The sequence below is a fragment of the Amblyomma mixtum genome, chromosome 2 (genome assembly GCF_055824585.1).
Source record: "Amblyomma mixtum isolate Tamu chromosome 2, ASM5582458v1, whole genome shotgun sequence".
In the NCBI taxonomy this organism is placed as follows: domain Eukaryota; kingdom Metazoa; phylum Arthropoda; class Arachnida; order Ixodida; family Ixodidae; genus Amblyomma; species Amblyomma mixtum.
Genome location: NC_143013.1, coordinates 282,207,658 through 282,230,691, shown reverse-complemented (window position 1 = coordinate 282,230,691; position 23,034 = coordinate 282,207,658). Strand labels below are relative to the sequence as shown.

General features: G+C 45.0%; 1 protein-coding gene across 1 annotated transcript; it reads right to left on the bottom strand.

The window, feature by feature from the left end:
- Positions 1 to 17,858: 17,858 nt before the first annotated feature.
- LOC149364206 (uncharacterized) lies at positions 17,859 to 23,034 on the bottom strand. The gene is made up of 4 exons (XM_089568644.1): positions 22,941 to 23,034; positions 21,585 to 21,667; positions 19,924 to 20,010; positions 17,859 to 18,170 (listed from the first exon to the last, which is right to left on the bottom strand). Exons 1-4 carry the CDS (start codon positions 23,032 to 23,034, stop codon positions 17,859 to 17,861), a joined length of 576 nt encoding a protein of 191 aa, XP_089424770.1.

Genomic DNA, 23,034 nt, shown 5'->3' with positions numbered 1-23,034 from the left:
GTTTCTCTCTTCAGTGGTATCTGCCGCACCTTGAAGCGGACACAGAAATTGCACCACCTCGTACCTAAAGGTCGACCTCCATGGAACGAGGAACCTGCGAAAAATGCAAGAACCTCGCCTGGTGGTGTTTCGCCATGCACACGGCGCGAAAACAACCGTTCGGTCTTGGGGCCCCATTCTCGACACCATGCTCGACACGCATGGCCGCCGTTCGGCGCCATTATGCATCTCTGACTGGCTCCGAAGCAATCACGTGCTAGTCGGCTGTTTGTGGCGGGAAACCGCCAAGTTTTTTGAAGTCGACTTTTGCAGTGACGCCAAAGTGACGCGACCTTGAAAAGTTATTTTTAGCGCAATTATTCTTGGTGCCTGACCGGTAAATATAAGTGATTTTGGAGAGCAAACGAAGCTACGGGTAGCAGGGAAAAGGACACGCGTTCGATTTAACACTGTTTAGAAAATAGCTGCATACTGAGAAGGACCACTTCCTGAAATTTGCTTGGCTGTCAGCACTGTCTGTGAATCACATGATATGCAAGCATTACGAAGTGATGCCAAAATGACGTTTCGTGACGCAAAGGTCGGGCCGCCATTGCTGAATAATGCCATGTTTGGACGCCATAATTTGGGACGGCCGCAATGTGGCTGCATTACGCTAGTAAGAAAATGGTGAATGCAACACTGATTTATATGACTGTAAGCTGACGGTAATTTGGCAAGGAATTGTTCTAAGTAATATACTGCTCAGAAACATCTTCATATAGGTCGCGAAGGTGGTACTGGATAGCCGTAGAACCAATAGCCAGTGACATCAGTGCTGTGGAACTGAGGCGCCAAAATTGTCGGTGAGGACGACACAAATAAGCGAAAAATAATCAGCGATATATTTGGAGGTTCTTCAACGTTTTCAACCACCACTATAGTTAGTGGTTTTAAAAAATGTTTTAGTTGCACACATTTTTCTGAAAGGTACACTAATTTTTTTTCTTTAATAAGCTGCGAGCAGAGGCTCTTATGCCATCCACCTTGATTATTTTGCGGCTTGCTTGTCGCTAGCTGCCGCCCAGCGTATCCCGTCATCTCGTCACTTCATTGCGTGCGGCTGCTCACCTTTTATCAGCGTTGATTTTAAGTGCTTGGTTACTTTTGTCCTCGTGCTACATTCTCGTCGGCTACGTATGCGCGTATGTTTTGTGCCATACCAGCCACAGGTCTAGTCGTGCGGTTGTGACGCTGTTGTCTTCGGAAAGACGGTGTGGTTCGAGCCGAAGAGCGCACAGCGCGTGAAGAACTGCGGCTACGTAGAAAAGTGTGAAAGAGAATTGCTCTGCTGGCATCACATTGCAACAGTAGGTTGTTATAACTGCTTCGGTACCGATGTATGCCGTTGCCACTGAGTGCATATTCCAGCCATAAAGGTGTCTAAAAACGTCTGTGCGGGAGGTATCAGGTGTGACTTTCGGATGATCACTTGGTTGTTTATACTAAAGGCACATGTTATGCCGCGAATTCTATTAATTTGCTGGCACCTACAGTAGGAATGAATGATTGCGCTTCGTGTTGACTGTACTGAGTGAAATATTGTGTGATAATCATTCCTGTTCGTGGTGAACAAACGCGGCGATCAAAGAGCGCTTGACAGTGATTTAAGGAGTATACATATGCTTTCTATCCTTCTAAATATTGGGGAACGCTTTGATAACAGTGAAATATATCGCCCTATCCTTTGCAAACATGAAATGAATGCTGCTTTGAACGTCCGTGGTACGTACAGGCGCGACTAAAATAATACCGAGCACAGGAATGGTCGCAGAACTACAGAGAATTAAAGTCAGAGAATCGCTTATGCGCGCTACCTAGCTGTACCGTCAAGAACTATCGGTGCTTGGACGCGCAGAGAGAACGCCAGTGGCATGGGCCCACATTTTGCCGTAGGCCTACCAGCATCACCACTTAACTGATATCCTGCTGTCAGCAGCGGGCGCTTCGTCGCTCCCATCAAGGAGCGGCTCGCGCTGGGAACGAGTGCGACGCTGCCGTCCGGCACTGCGAATTATCAGCCCGCTCACGGCCGTGGGGCCATCGCTTCGCCGACGATAAACTCAGCCAGAAATCGGCACTAAACTCGATCCGCTTGGTGGAAGGCGGTGTTGTCCGAAACAGCTCAGTATCTTTCGAACATTGATAACGACGGGGTTTAAGAAAAGAGGGTGCTGCGGCGTCGGTCTCTGTCGCCGTGAGCGGAGTGCCAGGTGCTCCTTTCTGGCGTTGATAGGTGGCGCTTATGAGCAGTTTCTTACCGTGCTCCGTATTATTCTGGCCGCATCTGTACATGTTAGTGAGCACTGAAAATTGCAACTGAAAACGATATTGTACACATTGTTTTGTCGATTTTATGTTGATGAAATATTGCGCTTTTATAATGCTTTATTACTGTCAGTGAGAGAAGAGAGTGTTTGCATATCACATGTAATGGCCCTTGGTGGTGATGGTGTAAAAGTGTTGGTGTAATTACGTGTGACAGAGGCTGTCAGAGCAGTCGGTAATGAGGTCACTGTATTGAAATCTTCCTCGGTAGTCTACTGGAACATGATCTTGCTTGAACGTGGCCGGCGACGGCAAGGTCACTTTTCATATTTTGTCGTTTTCCTGTCCTCCCCTTGCATTCTCATTGTGTGAGTGCTTGATTGTACGTTTCCTCTGGTCTGCGTAGGTTTTGGTTGAGTTTAAGAAAATTCCTGTCCTCGATATCTCCTAAAAGACAGCAGTAATTATACTGGGAAAGGGCAGCGCTATTTACAAAACTCTGTAGAGCGCTATTTACAGACCAGGCAACCAGCTTATTCTTTGCGTATACAACTTGTCTCGTGGGTTAGTTCAGCCACTTCTCATTTCGTCACTATTGAGAATTTGAGTATGTGTTGAGATTTTCAACACAACTCTGTCACAACGCACTGCTTGCAAATTTGTTGAACAAAAACAGATGTAAAACAAAAAGATATATGTATGTATACAAATGTACTTCTCTGGCATTAAAGACAAATGGCTGGCCCTTGTTGGTACGTTAATACCTTGCAGCTCACCGTGGTGCACGTGGTGGGGGCAACTGAGAGCTACACAATGGGAACCGACTACCGAAAAATGGCGTTTGTAGACAGCACAAATCTTGTCATCTTTCTTCGTCCTTGCCCCGTGCATCGCGAGGAACCTCGAGGCGTTCGAAGATTCATTTATACCACCAAAAACGCGTGGTTATGACGTCACGTGATTTCATGTTTTTTTAGTTATTACGTCATTGTTCAGTACATCTCGTCTTTCGAAGAAGGCGCTGCCAGGTTTCTAACGCATGGGTTTCTTCGGAAGTAGCGCTACCACTCTACATCTACGTTGCACCAGTCCCGAACGGTCACCGCTCACTTTTGCGATTCCACATCACGCATCGTCATCTCATCCCTCGCACCAAATTAACGCTCGTGCCCCTGCGCACACAAATGCTAAACTTGCAGCGGCAGTTGAAAAGCTCATCCACGCTGCCGACAACGGTGGTCGACGGTGTTTTGGCATCTTAGCCCGCACTGCACACACAAAACCTTCCATCGTCGTCTTGCCATTGCTCCTGCTGGCATGTGATAGAACGTCAGTCCGCAAGCGTAGCTTTGAGCACCGTGTAAAAGCCTTCGATACGTTCCTTCAGTACCAAAACCGCGCTCGTCAAACGCAGGCGTGTCGTGATGCGACACCATCGCCACCATCGGTAACCACCAGGGTTACCAACCGTCTTGAACTTCGCGGACAGTCCAGTATTTTTATATCCGTCTCAAATCGACTTCCCTTCGGCAGCGAAATCTTCCCCTTTCAGGTTTGAAGGGCACAGGAACGCCAATGGCTGTCGACGTTAGCAGCCTAAACCAATACGAATACAATCACTTGAACATGATCTTGCTTGAACGTTTCCAGCGACGGCAAGGTCACTTTTCATATTTTCTCATTTTCCTGTCCTCCCCTTGCATTCTCATTGTGTGAGTGCTTGATTGTATGTTTCCTCAGGCGTACTGTGCGATGTCAGTGCACGTTAAAGAACCCCTGGTGGTCGAAATTACCGGAGCCCTTCACTACGGCGTCCCTCATAGCCTTAGTCGCTTTCGGGCGTTAAATCCATATAAACCATAAACCAAATTTGCATTGAAGATACATGGCTAGACATTCTCCATTCTCTCTTTCATTCGACTCGAAGTGGACAAAGGAAGGATGTTTATTGTGTCGTACAACAGTCTTGTGCCACTTAACTGCTATTTTTAGTGTCTACTTCCTCTATTTTCAAGCTGTGTAAGTCAGACACTCAAGTATCGGGCATATTCTTTTGTAAGCTGTACTAAGTGGAAATAAAAATTAAGGTTGTGCAAACTTTCTCATGTATATGCCCATACTTGACTTGCTTGCCGTAGCTATTGCACAGCGGGTGTTCAATTTTTGAAAACAATGACGGAGTATCACTTAACCGCTCAGAAAAAAAATGAAAGGCGCAGATTTGATCTATAAAATGTTTCTGATCATTATTTATTACTAACTTAGGATGATTTCATGTCGCTATAAACACTATTACGAGGGTGCGATCACAGATGCGTTTATATGTTGTAACGCAGCAGATACGACTGAGACAGCTGTAGCGACTTTTTATTATTTCAGTGAAAGCAGGAGTCATTAACATATTCAGGATACAGCCTAAAGAAGTTGAATGTCCTCGAGGTTTGGAACGCAATTTCCATTTAGGCACACTCCACGAATTTCAGCCCCGGTGCGCGCACTAGCCATTGTCTGCTCCAGGCTTGCTTCGTCTAGCTGCAATGTTTTGACAGGGAAGGTAACAATTAATTACGTAAACAAATCATGCAATTTTATTTCTTCATACAGCGAGAAGAAAACATTTTTGTGGGCCGCAGAGAAAGAAAGACGCTGAGTGGTTTTCTGGAAGCATTGCAACGCATAGAACAGAAAACACCTGAGTCTGGTAATTAGTTTGTAATGAGCACCTTTAGGATAGTGTGTGTCGTGTTACCGCCACGGTTACCGGAATAAGGGGAGCGCGCCCACCGCCAGTGCGCGTGCTCTGATAGGTCCCGATGCGGGAGGCCGTGTGCTGCCGCCAGGTACCTGGCGCCATCTGGCACCATCAAAGCAATCTGCGCATGCGCACTCACGGCGCGCGGGCTTTCCGGTACTCTCATAACTGTACCAGAGTACACGGTATGCAAAAGGTATAATTTTCAAACAGTAGCTATGGTTTCATTGGCAAATTTAGTCAACGTTGAGGCCAAGTGAGGGATAAAAAAAACTTGGATAAAATCACTACTTTATTGTTCTAGAGCCGCCGCGGTGGATCAGTGGTTATGGTGCTCGGCTGCTGACCCGAAAGACGCGGGTTCGATCACGGCCGCGGCGATTGAATTTCTTTGGAGGAGAAATTCTAGAGGCCCGTGTACTGTGCGATGTCAGTGCACGTTAAAGAACCCCAGGTGGCCGAAATTTCCGGAGCCCTCCACTACGGCGTCTCTCATAGCCTTAGTCGCTTCGGGACGTTAAACCCCATAAACCAAACCAAACCAAACCAAACCAAACCAAACTTTATTTTTCTATTTCACACACCTCCTAAGGCAGCATGCCTGAAGAGGCTGAATGACAACAAATGAACAGATAGCTAATACATCGCAGTTACGTGCGGTTCACGTGAACTCAAAGCAGCTCCAACTCCTCTGTGACCTCGTAGGCACCAAAAGACTGCTCAAAACCGAAACCGATACAGCACGAGAAAAAAAAAAAAACGAAGTTCAAGTTATTTACCGGACTGATGCGAATTCAATGATGGGATCTATGTTTACTGATGGTTTGCGCATGTCTCCGAAAAGTGAACCTCGAAGTGAAGTTTGATGTTCCTACTCTTTATAGCGCAGATTTTGTCCAACTGTATTTACGATGATATTAAAAACTTCGCATGTTCGAAATCGCCGCCGCGGTGGCTCAGCGGTTATGGTGCTCGGCTGTTGACCCGAAAGACGCGGGTTCGATCCCGGCCGCGGCGGCTGGAATTTCTTTGGAGGAGAAATTCTAGAGGACCGTGTACTGTGCGATGTCAGTGCACGTTAAAGAACCCCAGGTGGTCGAAATTTCCGGCGCCCTTCACTACGGCGTCTCTCATAGCCTTAGTCGCTTTGGGACGTTAAACCCCATAAACCAAACCATAAACCAAACCATGTTCGAAATCCGCATTTCAACACGCCGCATTCCATTTTCTGCACCAGAGCTTACATGCAATTGAATGAATCAGTCTTTACGCTCACAATGAGGTTATGGGCTGCCCGTTCGGCCCTTTTGAGTGCCACTGGTGCCTCTCTAAAATTACGTTTGGGGCAATTCTTCGAGACATGTAGCTCTTGACTAAACTGGACTGTTTCATTTTCTTAAAGGCGTTCTCTTTTTCATAAAAAATCACGACTTTTCTACATTTCCTCTCAGTGGTGTCCAGCGGTGCTCACAAGATAGGAAGCTTGCATTCATTGCTTTGTGTGGTGGAAGGCAAAAGCGGTATTTAAAATTCTGATGTACTCTAAAAATTTTGTCGAGCAGTGGGAGGAGCTTCTGACCAGCTCCGACCCGCAAGATCAGCTTGCGCTGGTTGAGCGGGCCGAGGAGGCAGCAAGAACCAATGGGATCCTGTACCTAGGAACACCACCTGCAGCTCAAGACCCCAACCGCTACACCCCGTTCCATTTTGCGGAATAAAGTTTTATACTACTACTACTCAAAATTCTCGTTTCTCGTTAGTAGTGTCGAAACGTATCGACGATCTTCGGCAGCGGATATGACGTGACAAATACAATGCAGAACTGTGATGGGAGATTCGTTGGGCGTGGAGTTAGTATTTGGTTGCTTGACACTCTTCAAATAAATCTAGAAAAACAATGCTTGTGACTTTTTTATGAATTACACTTTTTGACGTGAAAGACAAACAGGAAAGAGATACTGAATATATTGGATACGAATATAAATAAAGCTAGGGGTGGCGTTTCTCACTTCATGCAAGCCTTTGTTTATGTTAGCTGCTGCACAAGGTGCAGATACTAACAAGGCAGGAGAAGAAAAGCAGTTGCCCGACAGGGTTACTAGAAAAAAAAACGAAAGAAATTACGAATAGAGGATGGAGGGGTGGGACTTCCAACGCTACCCGCACCGCGTCTGTACTTTTAGCTTAGCATTTACACCACCACGAAAAAGCTGTGAGCCACAGGTGTGACATAGGCTGCGGGCTGCCTTGACAAGGCAGCCACAGGATTCTAACCTGCACTGCCCAAGTGCAGGGCGCGATACTGACTGGTAGTGTCGCATTTCCTCATCGGGACGACTAAAACGAGCAAATGAAATGCGGTTTCTCCTAATGTTTCGAACTGTTTATATTCTGAATTTTACCAGTGATTCTGAATTTTGCGATGAAATTTGTTTGCTTGTGTCAATTCTGAAGTTCTTTTTGTATTGCTGTAGGGTGCATATCAAGATCTCTATCGGCCGCAGTTATCGGTAACGAAATTCATGTCCAGCAATTTCGGACTAAAATTTTGGTAATTGGAAAATTGTAAGATACTTTTACGGAAATTTTGAAGGTAATGGTCAATTCTTCTGATATGTAGCGAAACCTTTCTTTTAAAGTAATTCCATCGATCGCATCGAACAGTAAAGACTCCCATAGAAAACGAATGGGGAACGGTTTTTACGGTGTAGCAAAAAGCTTAATAGAAAAAAAAAACTCAAGGCTGCCACCGGGTGATCTGCGGATATACTGATTGCTATAGTGAAATCTTACTTTGTATGAAAAAATTGCCTTCATAAAAGGTTTCCAGCTCAAAAATCCTTTTGTCCAGAATTGTTGGGTATGTCAATGTCGCAGTGCCACTTTAAGTGGTACTCTTCTTGCTGTACATGATTACTTGAAGGCATTAGATTGCACCAGCCCTTTTCGGTCAGCTTTTAAGAGGCCAGTTTCATTTTGAAAATACTCACACGACACGCTTGACTATTCGTCAAGAATATCATCTCGTCTTTCTCACACTTGAACTCGCATTTACTGTAAACGTGTGCCTGAAAAATGTAAGAAAGGTAACGTTAGAACATGGAATAAAAAGTGTTTTTTTTTTGCTTAGATTTACAGTAAGAGCGCAGTCTGTCGATAACATACGCCTATTACCTCCCTATACTTGAACCTGTGATTATGTGCTGTGAGCCTCAGTTTGTTTCACTGCAGAGAAGAGTTGGAATGGCAGTGTTGTATTTAGTCGGTTTTCTTATTGCCGAATTGAAATAGCGTGTAACTATAGAAACTCTAGAAACCGACAGTTTTCTTGATGTGACTCATGAACAAGCACTATAAGAGAGGTTTTCTTGTTGTCCAAACGCATTCACAAGACCAGTTATAAATACAAATTCACTGCTGGCAGTAAAACGTTCATTCTTTTGTTTTCGGACTTAGTTCACTCAAGCGTTTAGAATGTTTTTAGAATGACAGAATGATTAAGAGAGTGATCTCAATTTAAAAGCATGATTTCAAAAATCCCGCATTCCACTCTGAAACAATTCACTTATAAAAATGGGGTCAATAGCGATGTCCTTGCGCTCGCTTATGAAGCTCCGTGCTGTAACGCTCTTCTCGTAATATGCTTGAATAGGTAACCTCAGTTAAATACATTATCGGTGTTGGAGGAAGCTGGTAGAAAATCCTGTTAAACAATCGATATTATTTTACATGTAGCAGACGTTTTTTCGGCTGTAGCTCCCCACTGATGTGAAAATAGCATTTGTGTTACACTGTCGCAACGGAGTCATGAGACAGCATATTCAATCTCTGAGCACATATTTATATATCACAGGAAAAGTGGGAACAAGATCCGAGCTCATTACTTCTCCGCAAGTTTAGCTGGGTGGCAGTGTTGGAACTGTTTGCATCTGGGCAATACTCAGGGCAATATCTGCGCTTAACAGAATTTTTAGTTTACCATGTAACTCCGCGTTTAAGTTCAGCTACCGTAGCCAAAAATATGGGGTCTTTATTACGCGGTGTACTATTGAACTGCAGTTGATACGCGTTTGCTCTAGAATGCATTGCAAAAATCGCGTGAACGAAGAGCTTTTAATTGGAGGTACCTACTTCAGGCTTCTCAACATTGCAGTCTGGGTTAGGATCAGGTGGTGGAGCTTCAGGTCCTGCTTGCACTGTTAAATTAAACAAAAGCGCACATAATTGCATGAGTTAGGGAGGTTCCCATACGACAGTAGCTCACAGTAGAGTTACTTAAAAATTTTCCGCTTGAGTAAACTTTGTTTTTTAGTTTGACGAGGTAACTGAGAGCGCCGTACGTTCACTTTAAATTGATTTAACTCTAAGGTGAAGCAGAAAGTGGTATCATATAGGTTATGTTATTTGGTTTTTTCGAAAATAGTTCGCAATGTCTTTACACTCAGTCAATAATTCCAATCGTTATAACTTATGTCTACTCCATTTCAATCGGAAAATTTACGTTCAGTGTTTGGGAGCTCACAATATTTGTGTTGATGAGACAGAAAGAACGAGAAATTTCGCTTAAAAGTGTGCTGCCTCAAAAAAATATTTCGAGCTGGGTGTTGAGATGGGAGAGAAGGGTTCATAAGAGACAATAACAACGAAAGGGCCGTCAAGGGTAAGGACATGAAGAGCTGGTTATGACGTACATACGGGATCTTCTACATCCGCCGCAATGGGCGAGGGTGGCGCTGGTGAACACTCACAAGATTAGGCTACGCGCAACTATAATACACCAGAAAGTAGAAGGTCGAACAGTCATCGTCATAGTTGAGTTAGTAGAACACTAAACGCGACATACGGAGATCGTTGGTTTGGATACCACAGGCGGCATATGGTTGTTTTTTCTCTACTTCTGAGTCAATTATCTTTCAGGTAGAAAATAGTTGCACTACTAATTTTTCATTAGTTAACACAAGAAATTAAAAAAAAAATGGTCCACGCTTTTCCCGGTTTCAGTGGCTGTTGAGTTCTTTTAAATTAATGAAAGCAAAAGATAGTTCAGAGTTTCTAAAACAAACTGGCTTCTTGCGGGCTATAGCCAAGTATACTGAAAACCCGATTACGGTCTTGATGACTTGGTCCACTAATACAAGGAGAAAGCAGAAATCGCCGCCTAGAGCGTTCGTATGGCGGATGAAGAGAACATGCTCACAGCTCAGCGCAAATACTCCTTCGTCACGAGCACCAAAAACATTATTAAGTGAAACTTAAGAATCCCAGAGAATCCGCATCCGCATGCATAGCTGAGGCTGGGAATTTTATCATGATAACACGGTACTGAATCGTTCTCGCACATAACAGAATTGTGGCGTCAGTATATCTCCGTCAGACGGCGCGCATTACTCATATACATTTGTCTTTTGCTTTACTTACTTAAAACGCATCGGCTGTGCGGCCCAAGTTTCACTGGAAGTCAGAGAGTACTCCCTGTGCTTCAATCTAGTCACTTCACCGGACATATATCAGGAAAAGGCGTTTTGAGCACCGTTCCAAATTGGTTGCTCTGTCTATATCAGCTTACCATTATCATCTGTCAAATACCTTCCAACTTTTTCACACTTTGCGGTGCGATGGTTTGTAAATTTGATTTAGACGTGCAATTTTCTACTTATTCAGCTAAGCAAGCGCCATAATACACGCCTTTCATGCTTCTGAATGAACAGAGACTCATTGCACAGAGCAAAGAGGAAGATCAGAGAGGAAAAAAATTGTGGCTTATGGCTGTTGTTGAGTGCGTTAATGCAAACAGCGAGGGATCAGAAACATAATTCGGTTGATGTTGACAAACCGAACTATTTCTGATGTCTGAAAAGGTTAGAAACTTATGTATGACACTATAATGTACACGTTCGCACTTTTTGACCCACACGCAGTTCGCGCTTCTCGTATTCGAGCAGCATTTTCTGTAACGGGAATTTGGAAAGACTGGCGTTCTTGGTAGGCATGCCAGTAATAGCGAAGAAGAATCTGGCTTCAGTCGTCAGGCCATCGCCACTTGACTCTCATTTCGTGAGGTCCAGACCAAAGGCAATGTTTTGACTTTCATCGAGTTGATGTAGTATAACATGACCACAGAGTTATTTCAGGCATAAATGCAGAATGAATTGGCTTGAAATCTGCAAAGCGGAATTAAATAATATAAACGAAGCACCTTTGCCCTGTGGTACCAACGCGTAATCCTCGAGTATATACAAGTGGCCAGTACAGATCTTTTCTCCACATAATTTCCTCTGGGCAGTCATTACCACATTGCATTTTGAATTTCGATGCGGAAAAGAAAACGCTGAATTTCTGAGAGCAGGTGAAGTGTTCTGTTTCGAAGTGGTAGTATCTGTTCGCATAAAGTGACTTACCTCCGACAAAAACGACCAAGGTTGCCGCTACAGTAGTGATACAGACCAGCATTTTCTTCTGAGGTCTGCGGCAAAGGCTTGTCTCTGGAGCTGTGGCCCGAGAAGCGACCTGGTAGTTGTTATTTGCTGTCAGTGCCTGCGCAGCTGCACCTAAATTATGCCTCTCTCTCAGTAAAAGTCGATGCTTCTTCCGCATAGGTGCGACGCGGATTGGTTGGCGGTTCGCTCGCGCAAGAGTGACATGTTTTTTAGCCGGAAATGACAAGTCGTCAAGACGTCAAAACAAAACGCCTTCAGGCTGCATCACGATATTTTCACTGCTTTCGACGGAAGAATATATCAGGCCATTTTCACTGCAAACTTGCTGAAGGTGAGGTTTCAAAAATAGAAGCAGCACCCCCATTCGCACTGACGGTTAATGCAAACCCCTGAACGTACTTAAACACAATGCTTGTGAATGTACGTGTGTTTAACGCTTCATAACCTATATGAGCTAAATGTTCCGGTAGTTGTTGTGTGATAGGGGCAAAAGGCACTTTTAAGGCGAGAGCCTTTAATGGCTCATACTCCCGTTCGTCCGTACGGCGTTACATCCAGCCCCTGGCGTTACTCATCGACGATGACGGGTGTCCATCGAGATATGCGACACAGTTACTGCGCAATTTCCTTTCCTCAAATACAATTTTTGTTTTCTTCATTACAGCCCTTTTTTTCCTTCTTCTTTCACTCCCACTTCAACCCTTCCTCTGCAAACGGATGACAGGTGTCCACCGAGATATGTGAGACAGTGACTGCGTAACTTCCTATCCTCAAATACAATTTCCATTTTCTTCATTACGGCCCCTCTTTCTTCTTTCACTCCCACTTCCTCCCTTCCTGTACGGTGCGGTTCAGGTGTCCACCGAGATGACAAAGAATTACTGCGCCATTTCCTTTCCTCAAAAAGCGTTGCTTTCAAAGGCAAAGGCATCGCGCTGAACGGGTGGTGGCGTTCCGTTCCTAAAGGCGAAGCTTAAGCGTCATTAATTAACCGTTATTAGTATTTAGTCATTAATCAGTAAGTAGCCATTAATTAGTAATTTGTAATTACTTAATAATTTGTCATTAATGATGTGTGACCTCATCCAGTAAAGATGTCACCAGTGCCACAGAGGCAGTCAAAGCGGTGCGGAAAACGCTTTCGCCTCTGCGCTCTTTAGACAGTCAGAGTGCCCCCTCAATTTTGGGCAAGCCGACAGGCAAATAAATTACGAAAAAAACGAGCGTTTTCGTCATACAAGGAGTGTAATCGTACAGAAAATAGAATCATTTTCAGTGCTGAATAGATCCTCCTTTATATAATTCTTTGGTTACGTTTAGATTTGTGCGTCATTATAAGGTAGAGGTTTGGTGCGGTCGACGGTAAAATATAGTTAGGGTCAGCCTTGGCCTCCCGCTTTGCGTAACTGTTAACATACATCAAGTAAGCTGCCCCAACTGCGGAGCACTTAACTATCCGTTAGAAGTAGGCTACACGCCCTGGATTCATGCTGGTGCGGATGGGAGTACAACTCTTGTTTCAAAAGCCTCACCTGCAAGTTTCCAGAGAAGTGGCATGATAGTTTTCCGCCCTTTTCACTGCGTCCGCAAAGGCTTTTGCCGAAGAGTTTGGAAGCTACAAATGTGGTGCTAAATTTGCATACACATTGCTTTCGTAAGTTATTTGTGTGATGTGAAAGGCATTCACGCGCAACGCTTTCTCTGAGGAGGCGTTGCTGTTGCGCCGCGAAGCGCTGCGCAACGATATGACCTCACTGTCATGCGTGTGAAAAACAGCCGTTACTCATGTTCTCAGGATAGGATAGGAAAACTTTGTTTAGCCTAGCGCAAGTGCTTTTATGCGGTCAGATGAGTCCATCCGCAACGGTCGGTTGCCCCAATTCCAGGGCTCCGCTGGATGCTGCCGTCAGCTGAGCTCGCCGTATCAAAGCGATCTGGTCATCGCGGCAGTCGGAGAGCAGACCCTCTGATTGCTCCGCACTTGGGTTTGCTATAACTGGCACGACGTCGACTTTTTGACATGCCCATGTTATGTGATAGAGTGTAGGTCTTTCATGGCACCACGGACAGTTGTGTGCGTAAAGTGTGGGGTGAATTTTACTTAGTGTGTTTAGATTTGGATATGACCTTGTTTGAAGTTGTCTCCATGTGACAGCCTCTTCTTTGTTTAAGGATTTGTGCAGTGGTGGGTACCGCATCCTGCTGCCTTTGCAGTTGTTGAGTATGGCCGAGCATTCCTGAGGTACTGGCAGGGATTCCTCAAGGTCGTTGACGTTGGATGCTCGGTAGTTAGTATATCCTCGAGCTATCCTGTCCGTCTCTTGGTTTCCTGCCACCCCCGTGCACCCCGGTACCCAGATAATCTTATGTTTGGTCGGCTTGTGGGGTTCTGCATGTGTTTGTTGCGTCTTGCAGTCTACAGAGCGGAGTATGCGGAGCGCTCTGTGACCGACTCTGCCGCAAAGATAGTTGCGGCAGGCTGCTTGTGAGTCAGGAAGAATTGCCAGTGACCGCCCACGATAGCCCTCCGCTGCCGCTAGAGCGACGGCCGCTTCTTCAGCCTCAGCTATCGTGCAGTCATGCAGTGAGGCGCTGGTAATCTCGTGTAATTCCGAGTTGACTACAGCTGCCACGGCGTTGTTGGTGCCTTGTCCCCTTGTCATGGCGTATGTGGCAGCGTCGACATACACTGTTGTATCCTGAGATGCGTGTGATCTCAGGAAGAACTGCGCTCGCAGTGAATGGCGACTTACCTTCAATATGAGCACATGACGGAATTAAACTTTATTGCGTTAGAAGTGCCGCTAATGACATGTTTAAAGCGCCGCTTTTCGAACGACCACTTCTTGTCATGCTGGCGACGTTCTCTGGGCGGAGTATGTCAGCGGAAAAAAGACAAAACTTGCGGCTTAATAAAATTATGGGGGAGTTTAATTACTACTTAGGTTACGCATTTTTCCCACCGTGTTAGAAGCAGCTCTGTCATGGTAGCCACACTCTGCGTTCTTCCTGCAGCAGCCACCTTCCGGCTTCCCCCTTCTGTCCTTTACAATGGAAAAAGAGGTGAATAGCCCTCTTTCCGCTCTGCCACCTACCAACAGCGGCAGGTGGCTGGGCATTTTTGCAGATTCATTCTTAGTAACTTTTGTTTTGGGGTTTTTCCTATGACAGGCACCTTCCGGCCTCTCCACTCCTCTCTGTTACACATAGAAAGTGTGGTTTCACACTCTCCACTTTCTCACCTGCCAACGGTGGCAGGTGGGTGGCAGGTAGTGCACACGACACTACGCTAGACAACGCCGGACGCTTTTTCTGGATGGTGGGGATGCTACTGCTAATGCAATGAAATAGCCGTACATGGACCAGACTAGGCTTAATTCCAAAGGCGATAATGCAACATTCTATCACCACTTTGGATTCTTTAAAGTTGTTTTAAAGGGTGGTGTGAAAATGAGAATTTTTGTTTGAAAAGCTGAGTGCGCACAATGCGACAGCTGCAGTACCCACCAAGGTCTCGGCTGGTACTGTGAGAGCTGTGAGTTAGATGAATTTAGGGCACGACTTTCCTCAGTCATCGTAGTCCAAATGCTTCGCACACTTCGCGCACACTCGAATCTGGTCAGAACTGTAAATGCGATAAAATTGATGGGCAAGCTGAGCGCTACAGCGCCGGGCTCCTGTAACTGATTAGGTTTTTCGCCCTTCTCTAGAGAGAGAGAAAGAGAGAGAGAAAGCAGCGCGTGGTAAATAATATCATTTCTTCCACTAAAACCATGAGGAGGGAAGTTGCACGAACTCTGCAGCGACGTCCCAAGTGCGGACAGGTACAAGTTACGAAGAGCATCAGGAGAGCGAACTTCTCAGCCGAAATGACATAAGAGACCTCTAGCTGCAAGAGGCGGAACTGTGTACTGCAAGTTAAATAATAAACGATAACACCGGATAAACGAATGAAGAGTGACTACCGGGTCTGCAGCTCCAACTACGACGTCGTCGGTTTTTGTGCTTGTGCTTGTGTGCGGGGTGGAGACAGTTATGGGGAAACTAAAGGTGCAGTAGCTTACATATTTTGCAACATTTAATTTCCCACTTGATTTTGGTTGAAATGCGACGACAGCGCAATTTACGAATGGTTTTTGCATTTTTACTCCATCGAAATGCAGCCGCTCTAGCTGGGATTTGATCCCCCGAACTCGAGCTGAGCGGAATGCGACAGCCACTATGCCATATCGTAGGGGTGACTCTCCATTCTTAATCATTTTGCGGCCATTAGCAACGTCTGAATGATAAACTCAAATTCCAGAATGTCGTAGCGTTCTTGTTGAGCAGTACCAAGCTTAGCCCTCGCGTTTGATTTCCATCATACGGTATACACCACGGTAAGCCCATCCGTGTTGTCGCACTGCAGCATCAACTGTGAAGGCAGCCTGAGCAGAGGCTTTTGATATGGTTCTCTCGTATCTCCTAATAACTTTTGTTTTGCATTTTAGCGAGTTTTAATGTAATTTCTACAGAAAGCTATAGAAAGCTGCTACCCGGAAGCGGCTTTTAGCTAGAAGTAAAGTTAATGTAAAATCCAAAAATTTGACAAGGAGTATTTAGTGCTACAATGCCGAACTCTTCGTGATAACCTGGAGTGTAGGCGTTATTTAACAAGGTCTACACAAAGGCTTTTAACCCTACTTCATTGCAGTGTTATCGGAAATGGGACAATATCGACCACTGAAACCAGATTGCCGAAAGTGCCCCAGGAAAGTGATTTGGTATAGTTTATTGGGGTTTAACATCCCATAGCACCTCAGGCTATAAGGGACGCCGTAGTGAAGGGATCCAAAAATTTCGACCATCTGGGGTTCTTAAACATGCACTGACATCGCACAGTACACGGGCCTCTAGAATTTCGCCTTCATCGGAATTCGGCCGCCGCGGCCGGGATCGAACCCGCGTTTTCGGGCCAACTGCCGAGTGCCGTAACCACTGAGGCGCCGCGGCGGGGCCCAGGAAAAGTGAAATGTAACGCTATCGGAATTTTTAATGAGACGAGCGCAGAAAAAAAACTCTATTGTGTCGCATGGCAATCAGCGAGTAGAGGTTTGGATTCTCATTACTATGACAATATAGATATCATCGTACAACAACGTTTCAGCTTTGCAGGCAAATAAAAGAAAGGTTTATTTTCGTCAACGCAAAGGGGCTGACAAAGATGCATGGATAGTTAATACCAGCTTTAGTGAAGGATCTTTTGAAAGTCCCTTCTCACACAGTCTACCGTTTTTACTTCTGATTATTTGCATTCATTTTTGACGCTCATCGATGTCTTGCAGAAATTGGATAAAAAAGTACACACTCCTCTAGTACCTCCTTCTGTGGCTGATAGATCTAATGCTCATAACTGTAACTTTTTCACTGGCCGATGTCGCTCGAAAAGTGTGCGAATTATTCATTTACTTCGAGAGTACAAAACCATTTCAAAAGCACTGCACATCCACACCATCCATTGAAAATGACACGAAGGTTCTGAAACGCACGTTCTATAAGCGTCTCAGCAAGTCGCCTTTGAATTGCAGTAGGAAGAAGACAAAGTGCGGCCGTTGCTCTCTGAACGTGGCATAGCCTTTCGCCTTTTCCAACTGACGTGGAAGACTACACCGTTTATGCACAGTCTGGCCGCTGCTGCTGCTGCTCTCGCCACACCTGCGATATCTCCCGACTTGATGCCGTCGTCGGGCGACAATGAAGGGCTGTCACTTGTCGCGACAGTGCTTCGTTCTGATATTCAGATAACGCGGTGCGTGGCTGCTTGTTTTTTTTTTTTCATAACTGACGGGGTACATCTCAGTTCACTGACATTATTAATTCTGGATTGAAAAGCGGGTGGTTGACTCGGCCTGTTCATGTTATTTGAGCCGGTGCTCTTAGATGGAGAGAGTGTACGCAAAGGGTAAAAAAACGTAGTCTGTGATGTCAAGGACTCTGGTAGAGTGACGCGGCTAGGAGGATTCTGAGGTGCGATGGCCGCGGCTAGCTCAAAACAAAATAACCGGAGGTCATTCGTAGATTGCTTTGTCCTACGTGAAAGTAAAATAGCTGATTCTGACTGCATTAATTTTTTTTCATGTTTTACTTTTATTTTTTTTTTTTGTAAGCGTCTGCGCTCTCGTGCTACCACATTTTTTTCCCTATAAACCCGATTTCCAGTGCAAAATGCATCTGGGTGGTTTTCACACGTTGGCAGAAAAGCCTGATTTTTCCTTTGATGATGAAGGTTGTGGTTGCTAATACCTTAAGTGAGCGGGCCACGCTGGCTACCTCATTACCAGTGAGAACATCTTTATTTCTTCACCCAAGACCGAGCCTTCGCTTCATATCTCTTCAGTCTGTTGGCTGTTATCGTCGCCATTCGCGTCGTCTCCCTGTTCGTGCTCGTTGTCTGAGGCCGGCGTTTGGTGCTGTGGATGTTCTTCCTCCTCGTTTTGCGGTGGGCTTGTCTGCGGCTCTTGAGTGACTGTAACCGGGATTTCCTGCTCAGTAACTGGCGGAACGGGCGCTGGCGGTGGTGGCCCTTCTGTCTTTGGCACGTTTTCTTCAGGTCCTGTAGCTTCCTTGTAGTCTCTTATGGCAGTCGGGTGTTGACAGAGCCCTCCATAACACTCTCCTTGAGTTGTTGAGTCGTACTGTAACCAAATAAAGTGCGGATATAAAGGCCATGTAATCCAGCGACGAGTGTATTATTACAGGTGTGCAGCGCAATTCTCTGTCTCATGTACTGTTGCCCCCGTCTTTGTCACGTAAGGAGCTCAAGTTTCTTGACTTGCTCAGACCTCAGTATTCCGAACATTTTGGTGAGGTGGCCAGTATGCCGATGTAGCGAAAAAGAGGGAGCCGGAGAAAATTTTTAGAAAATTTAAAGAAAGCAAAAATCAAACCCAGTGTTTTAGGGCAGGTGGCACGGCGAGTACTAAAAGCTTCCTATTTATTTTTATGCTCCCCGCTCAACTAATAAGGATATTCCGTACAAAAAAATTTGCTCCTGGTCTCTAAGAAAACAATATTGAGAGGACACTCACGTTTACAATTTTTACCGAGGCATTGAAAGTAGCATTAAGTATATATATATCGTGGTGTTTCGTGATTTTTATCTGTTTTTTAAACTTGGCTAGTAAGCAAGATCAACCCAAGTCCTGGTGTTGGTCAATCAATTGCCATAGTGTAACGATCTTCTCCTGTTCCAAAACACAAGCAGGCCAAGGAGGAAATCTTAATTTTCGCGATTTTCTCACTGGTACCCAAACCAGCATGGAGTGAGAGAAAGCCCGCAACAGAAAGACAGGCGCAGGTTACTCAGATGACAAACTCAAACTTGCGTACAACTTAACAAGGTTTCCTTGGTCAAGCTCCTTCATTCAGTGAAGTTCAGTAACTTGAAATTGTAATTTAGTCTGATTGATTATGACCTGGAAGCGTCCAAGCAGGAGTAGATAAGCAAACCAGAATGTGTGCATGGGAGATGCATGCTCATAGAGAGCCGCCCGCTTTGGATCATTGGAACGTGAACATTTCAGCGAAGATCTGTCTGACCGGGAGGCGAATAAGAGAGAAAAGTCAGTGAAACAGTGAAACTCCGACCGAATATTCATGAAAGAATTGACAATTCGGTGCCGATTAGGCAAAGCAATGAACAATGCAATATTCTGGGGAGCAACCGCCTCGTTTCGCACAGCGATTTGGCGGCTGTGCGCTTTCTTCAAGTCAGTACGCCTGCTCGGAAGGGGACTCTAAAATAAAAGATAAATGTACAACGCATGCGGCAGTAGTCAAGTCTGGCACTATTAAAGGTTGGGAGGTAAAAGCACTCGAGCAATGCTTTTTCGCATGTGTGTCTTTCTACACAATTAGTCGCATGTTTTGCGAATACGTCGATGAACTACCGAACTCGAAAGCCGATGCTTGCAAGAGATATCTGATGCTTCTCCAGGTTGCCGTCAAGTTTTCTAATCTAACCCACGAAGACGCTCGCTTCTTGTTTCTGCGCTTAAGACGCCAAGATAAACGATGAGCGATTCAGAGGGATAAAGGACCTCGGAAGGCAGAATTGTCACGGGCGTTTGCGAATGAAAAAGAAGAAACGAATCCCGAGAGATAACTTTTCGTGATGACAAATGGCGTTTCCACAATTTATTTTTTTTCGGCATTTCTTCTTACAACGTTAACAGGCTCACATGTTCCCATAACTCATGTAATGGAGATTCATTTTTTTTTTGCCATGTCAAGGGAGACGCAGTTTTAGACACTCAAGGGGGAAATTTGTTGCGAAGCTTCTACAAAATTTTTGTGACCACAGTATGAAAACACCTCTTTTCATTCTGTCTCATCGCATATCCTAGGAGCTTCATGTGAAGAACACTAGAGTTTTGAAGGTTGCCTTACTTGGCATGGAAGGCCATTTGGGTATGTTCCTTCAGCATATCGTCCGTCTCCGATGCTGCACCAATAGTTGCAATACAGGTCGTCAGCCTGAAGGAAGAAAAAGAAAAATTGCGCTCAGACGTAAAATGAATTTGTAAAAATGTGTTCATTAACGTCTCCATTAGCAATATATGGTTTCAATACTATAAGTTTAGAGTGGGGCCCTCACCTCTCTCTCTAGGTCAAATTAGCCGGTTCGAGAAACCTGAAGGTAAAACTTGTTTCCTTTTTTTTTTATTTTGCCATCGAATGTCGACGTACATACCCCCTTTATTTTTAATCCGCCAGCTTCTACTTTGTAAAGAAAAGTTCTGCTCTTTCAAACACTTTTCCTCATCACTTTTAAAAATTTGGTGCATCATGAGCGCAGTATTCATGTTAGAAAGGAACCCAACAACATGCGTGTTACGCTAGAAAAGTTTTATCGTAAAGGGCCAGTTACAAATCGGGAAATATCGTTCCACATAAGAATATGTAAGTGTTCCGGTATGGAGCATGAGCACTAGCTCCGCACGCTCCACTTTTGAATTAAATTTGAGAATTAATTCGAATTATTTCGCGGTGGTTTGGCATTGTATGCCTAATTTCATGCTTCTGTCAAGAATTCGTTTGCTCGAACCCACCGGGGGCAACCAGTGGCTATGGCACGGGGCTGACGATCACAAGTTCGCGGGATGGATTCCTAATCTCTGGGAGTGCATTTCGATGGCGCGAAACGTAAAAGCGCCCATGTGCTGTGCAATTCAAGAACCCCAGGTAGACTAAATAAATTGAGAGTACTACTGCGGCATCCCTATTATCCCACTTTCACCTTCGGGAAATTAAACGCCACCGCATAGCATAGTACGCAATATCGTTGCGTTGCGTATCACAGCGGAGCTTAGGATGTTTGCCCAAGTCATTCTAACTGGAAAAGGCGCCGTTAAGTTCTAAGCTCTGCGTTCTGAATGAAGTCTTTATCTCCCTCAACTCTGCACTTACTGCAGTGCACTAACACTTGCCAACATTTGTGGCAAATCACTTTAAGGACGGCTAGAGAAGTATCTTTCCCTGCATGCTTCGCGCGCATGCAAGTGCCTCCACGCTGTCCGATTTTTATTTCCCAGCCCTTCCAGCACTCGCAATATTAGGTTTCATTATACGTCACAATTGAGTACTGAGTACTTCTAGCGCTGGTCTTGCGGCATGCTCCTGCCTCTTGTGCCGGCGGTCCTTGCAGTGCTGGACGTAACTGTAAAAGCTTTGATGAGGTTAGCAGGTCATCGTATCTTCTCCGTGGGTAATCACTTGGCATTTCAGGTGAAAGAGAGCTTGGTAAGTTTGGCCCCGAGTGCCGCCTGGTGCCCAGTGCTGATACAAGGAAAGAAGCTTTCTCCTTGCCTTGTGCTAGGTTTCTGTGAGGCAAAATGCTTAAAAAACGGGTCTTTGACCGCGCCTTGTGTAAACAAAAATACCTTGTGCCATGGCGTTGTTTGGTCAAAGCTACCCGTACGCCATCAAAATTCAACGTCGTCATCACTGATCAATGCTGTTGCTGCTGCAGACAAGCGTCCCGAAAACTGCACATATGACTGTAACGTTTGCTACTTAACAGATTAGAACTTTGAAAACAGAGTTCTTACAGGTCTTTCTTGATGGGGACAAACTCCGTTAGGATTTGGAGGAAGAGTCAGTAGAGTGTGTCTTGAGAAGACTCCAGTGATCCCTAGTAAAGAGAGAAGAGAGGTCATTTCAGCCAAGTACGTCGGCAGGTGACTACAGGATATACTTAAGAAAACTCCACTTATTCCTATTCAAGGGAAAAAAAGTCGTTTCAGCTAGGTACGTCAGCAACTGACAATAGGATGCACTGCCTCCAAATAATTGTCTGGAATTTAAAGTTGGTGGCACGGAGGGCTTGCAATCAGGTTGAAGCGGCGTCTGCATACTTCCCTTTGTTATTGTTTTTACTAAAATCTTCCTGTATAGTTTTAATCAATTTTGATTAAAAGTCCGAACAATTTTAGTGTGCTATGGCGCCAAGTCTGCCCCCGATGATGCTTTCAATCGATTGCGATGCTCTCGAATGTTTACTTCCGGTAAACAATTTTGTTTCAAGGCGGAAATAAACGAAAGGAGGTACCTTAGATGTAATGAAAATTTTTGTTGAAGGCAGGGCTACCAATGCGTCGTACAGTTTTTGAAGTGAGTTACAGAACACACAGGGAAGGGGTGTCGGCTGCATCTTTCTGTATCGCTGTGCTTTGATGGCGAAGTGCCGTTTAAGAGTCCACATCGAGTCATATCTACCAATCCCGTTCAATACTTCACGATACCATATTCTTAAACGACGCACCTCGGATGCACGTCGGCAAATGGAAAAAACTTTCACGTACAGAAGACAGTGTCAAATTATGTGTTACTGAGAGCGTGTATAGCAGCCGAAGTAAAGCGAATTACTGTGATCTGGGCGTTGCTTGAAAGGTGCAGTGCACGCAATCTTCCATTCCATATACAGTTGTCAGGATGCAAGCTTTGTAAAAATTTGCAAAGAGAAATGGTGCGTCAAGAGAATGGCACTGCGCGCTAGGAGATTTTAAAGTTTTCTAATCAATATTTTAACCACCAGACTATCATAGGGGCTTTACTTTGAATAATGCTTGTTTCGCTCAGTACACACTTCTGAGGGAAATTTTAACTGTCAAGGTCAATTTCATGTGTTACGTTTTCCGAGAGCTATCTTTTGTACTGTGTGTGCCTGAATGAGCCACAAACGAGCTCTCCTCTCTGCCAATTGCATGTTTTCTTTTCCGATACAAAATCAGGAGCATGTTTACCCGCTAGCTTTTGAGACACCTTTAGCAGCCGACATGAGCATTTATAGAAGGGGCTGCTTAAGGGAGTGTACCATTCTCACTCATGTTTGAAAAGGAATTCTTTCCTGAATTGATCTATGCTAGCCATTACGGACCGCATGCTTAGATTTCCTCCACACTTACCAGCTCCAAACAACGTCACGAGGACAACGTGAATCCCTGGCATCGTGACAACCGTGTATCTCTTCTTGTCGTGTTCGCTGTTTCCGGGGCGCAT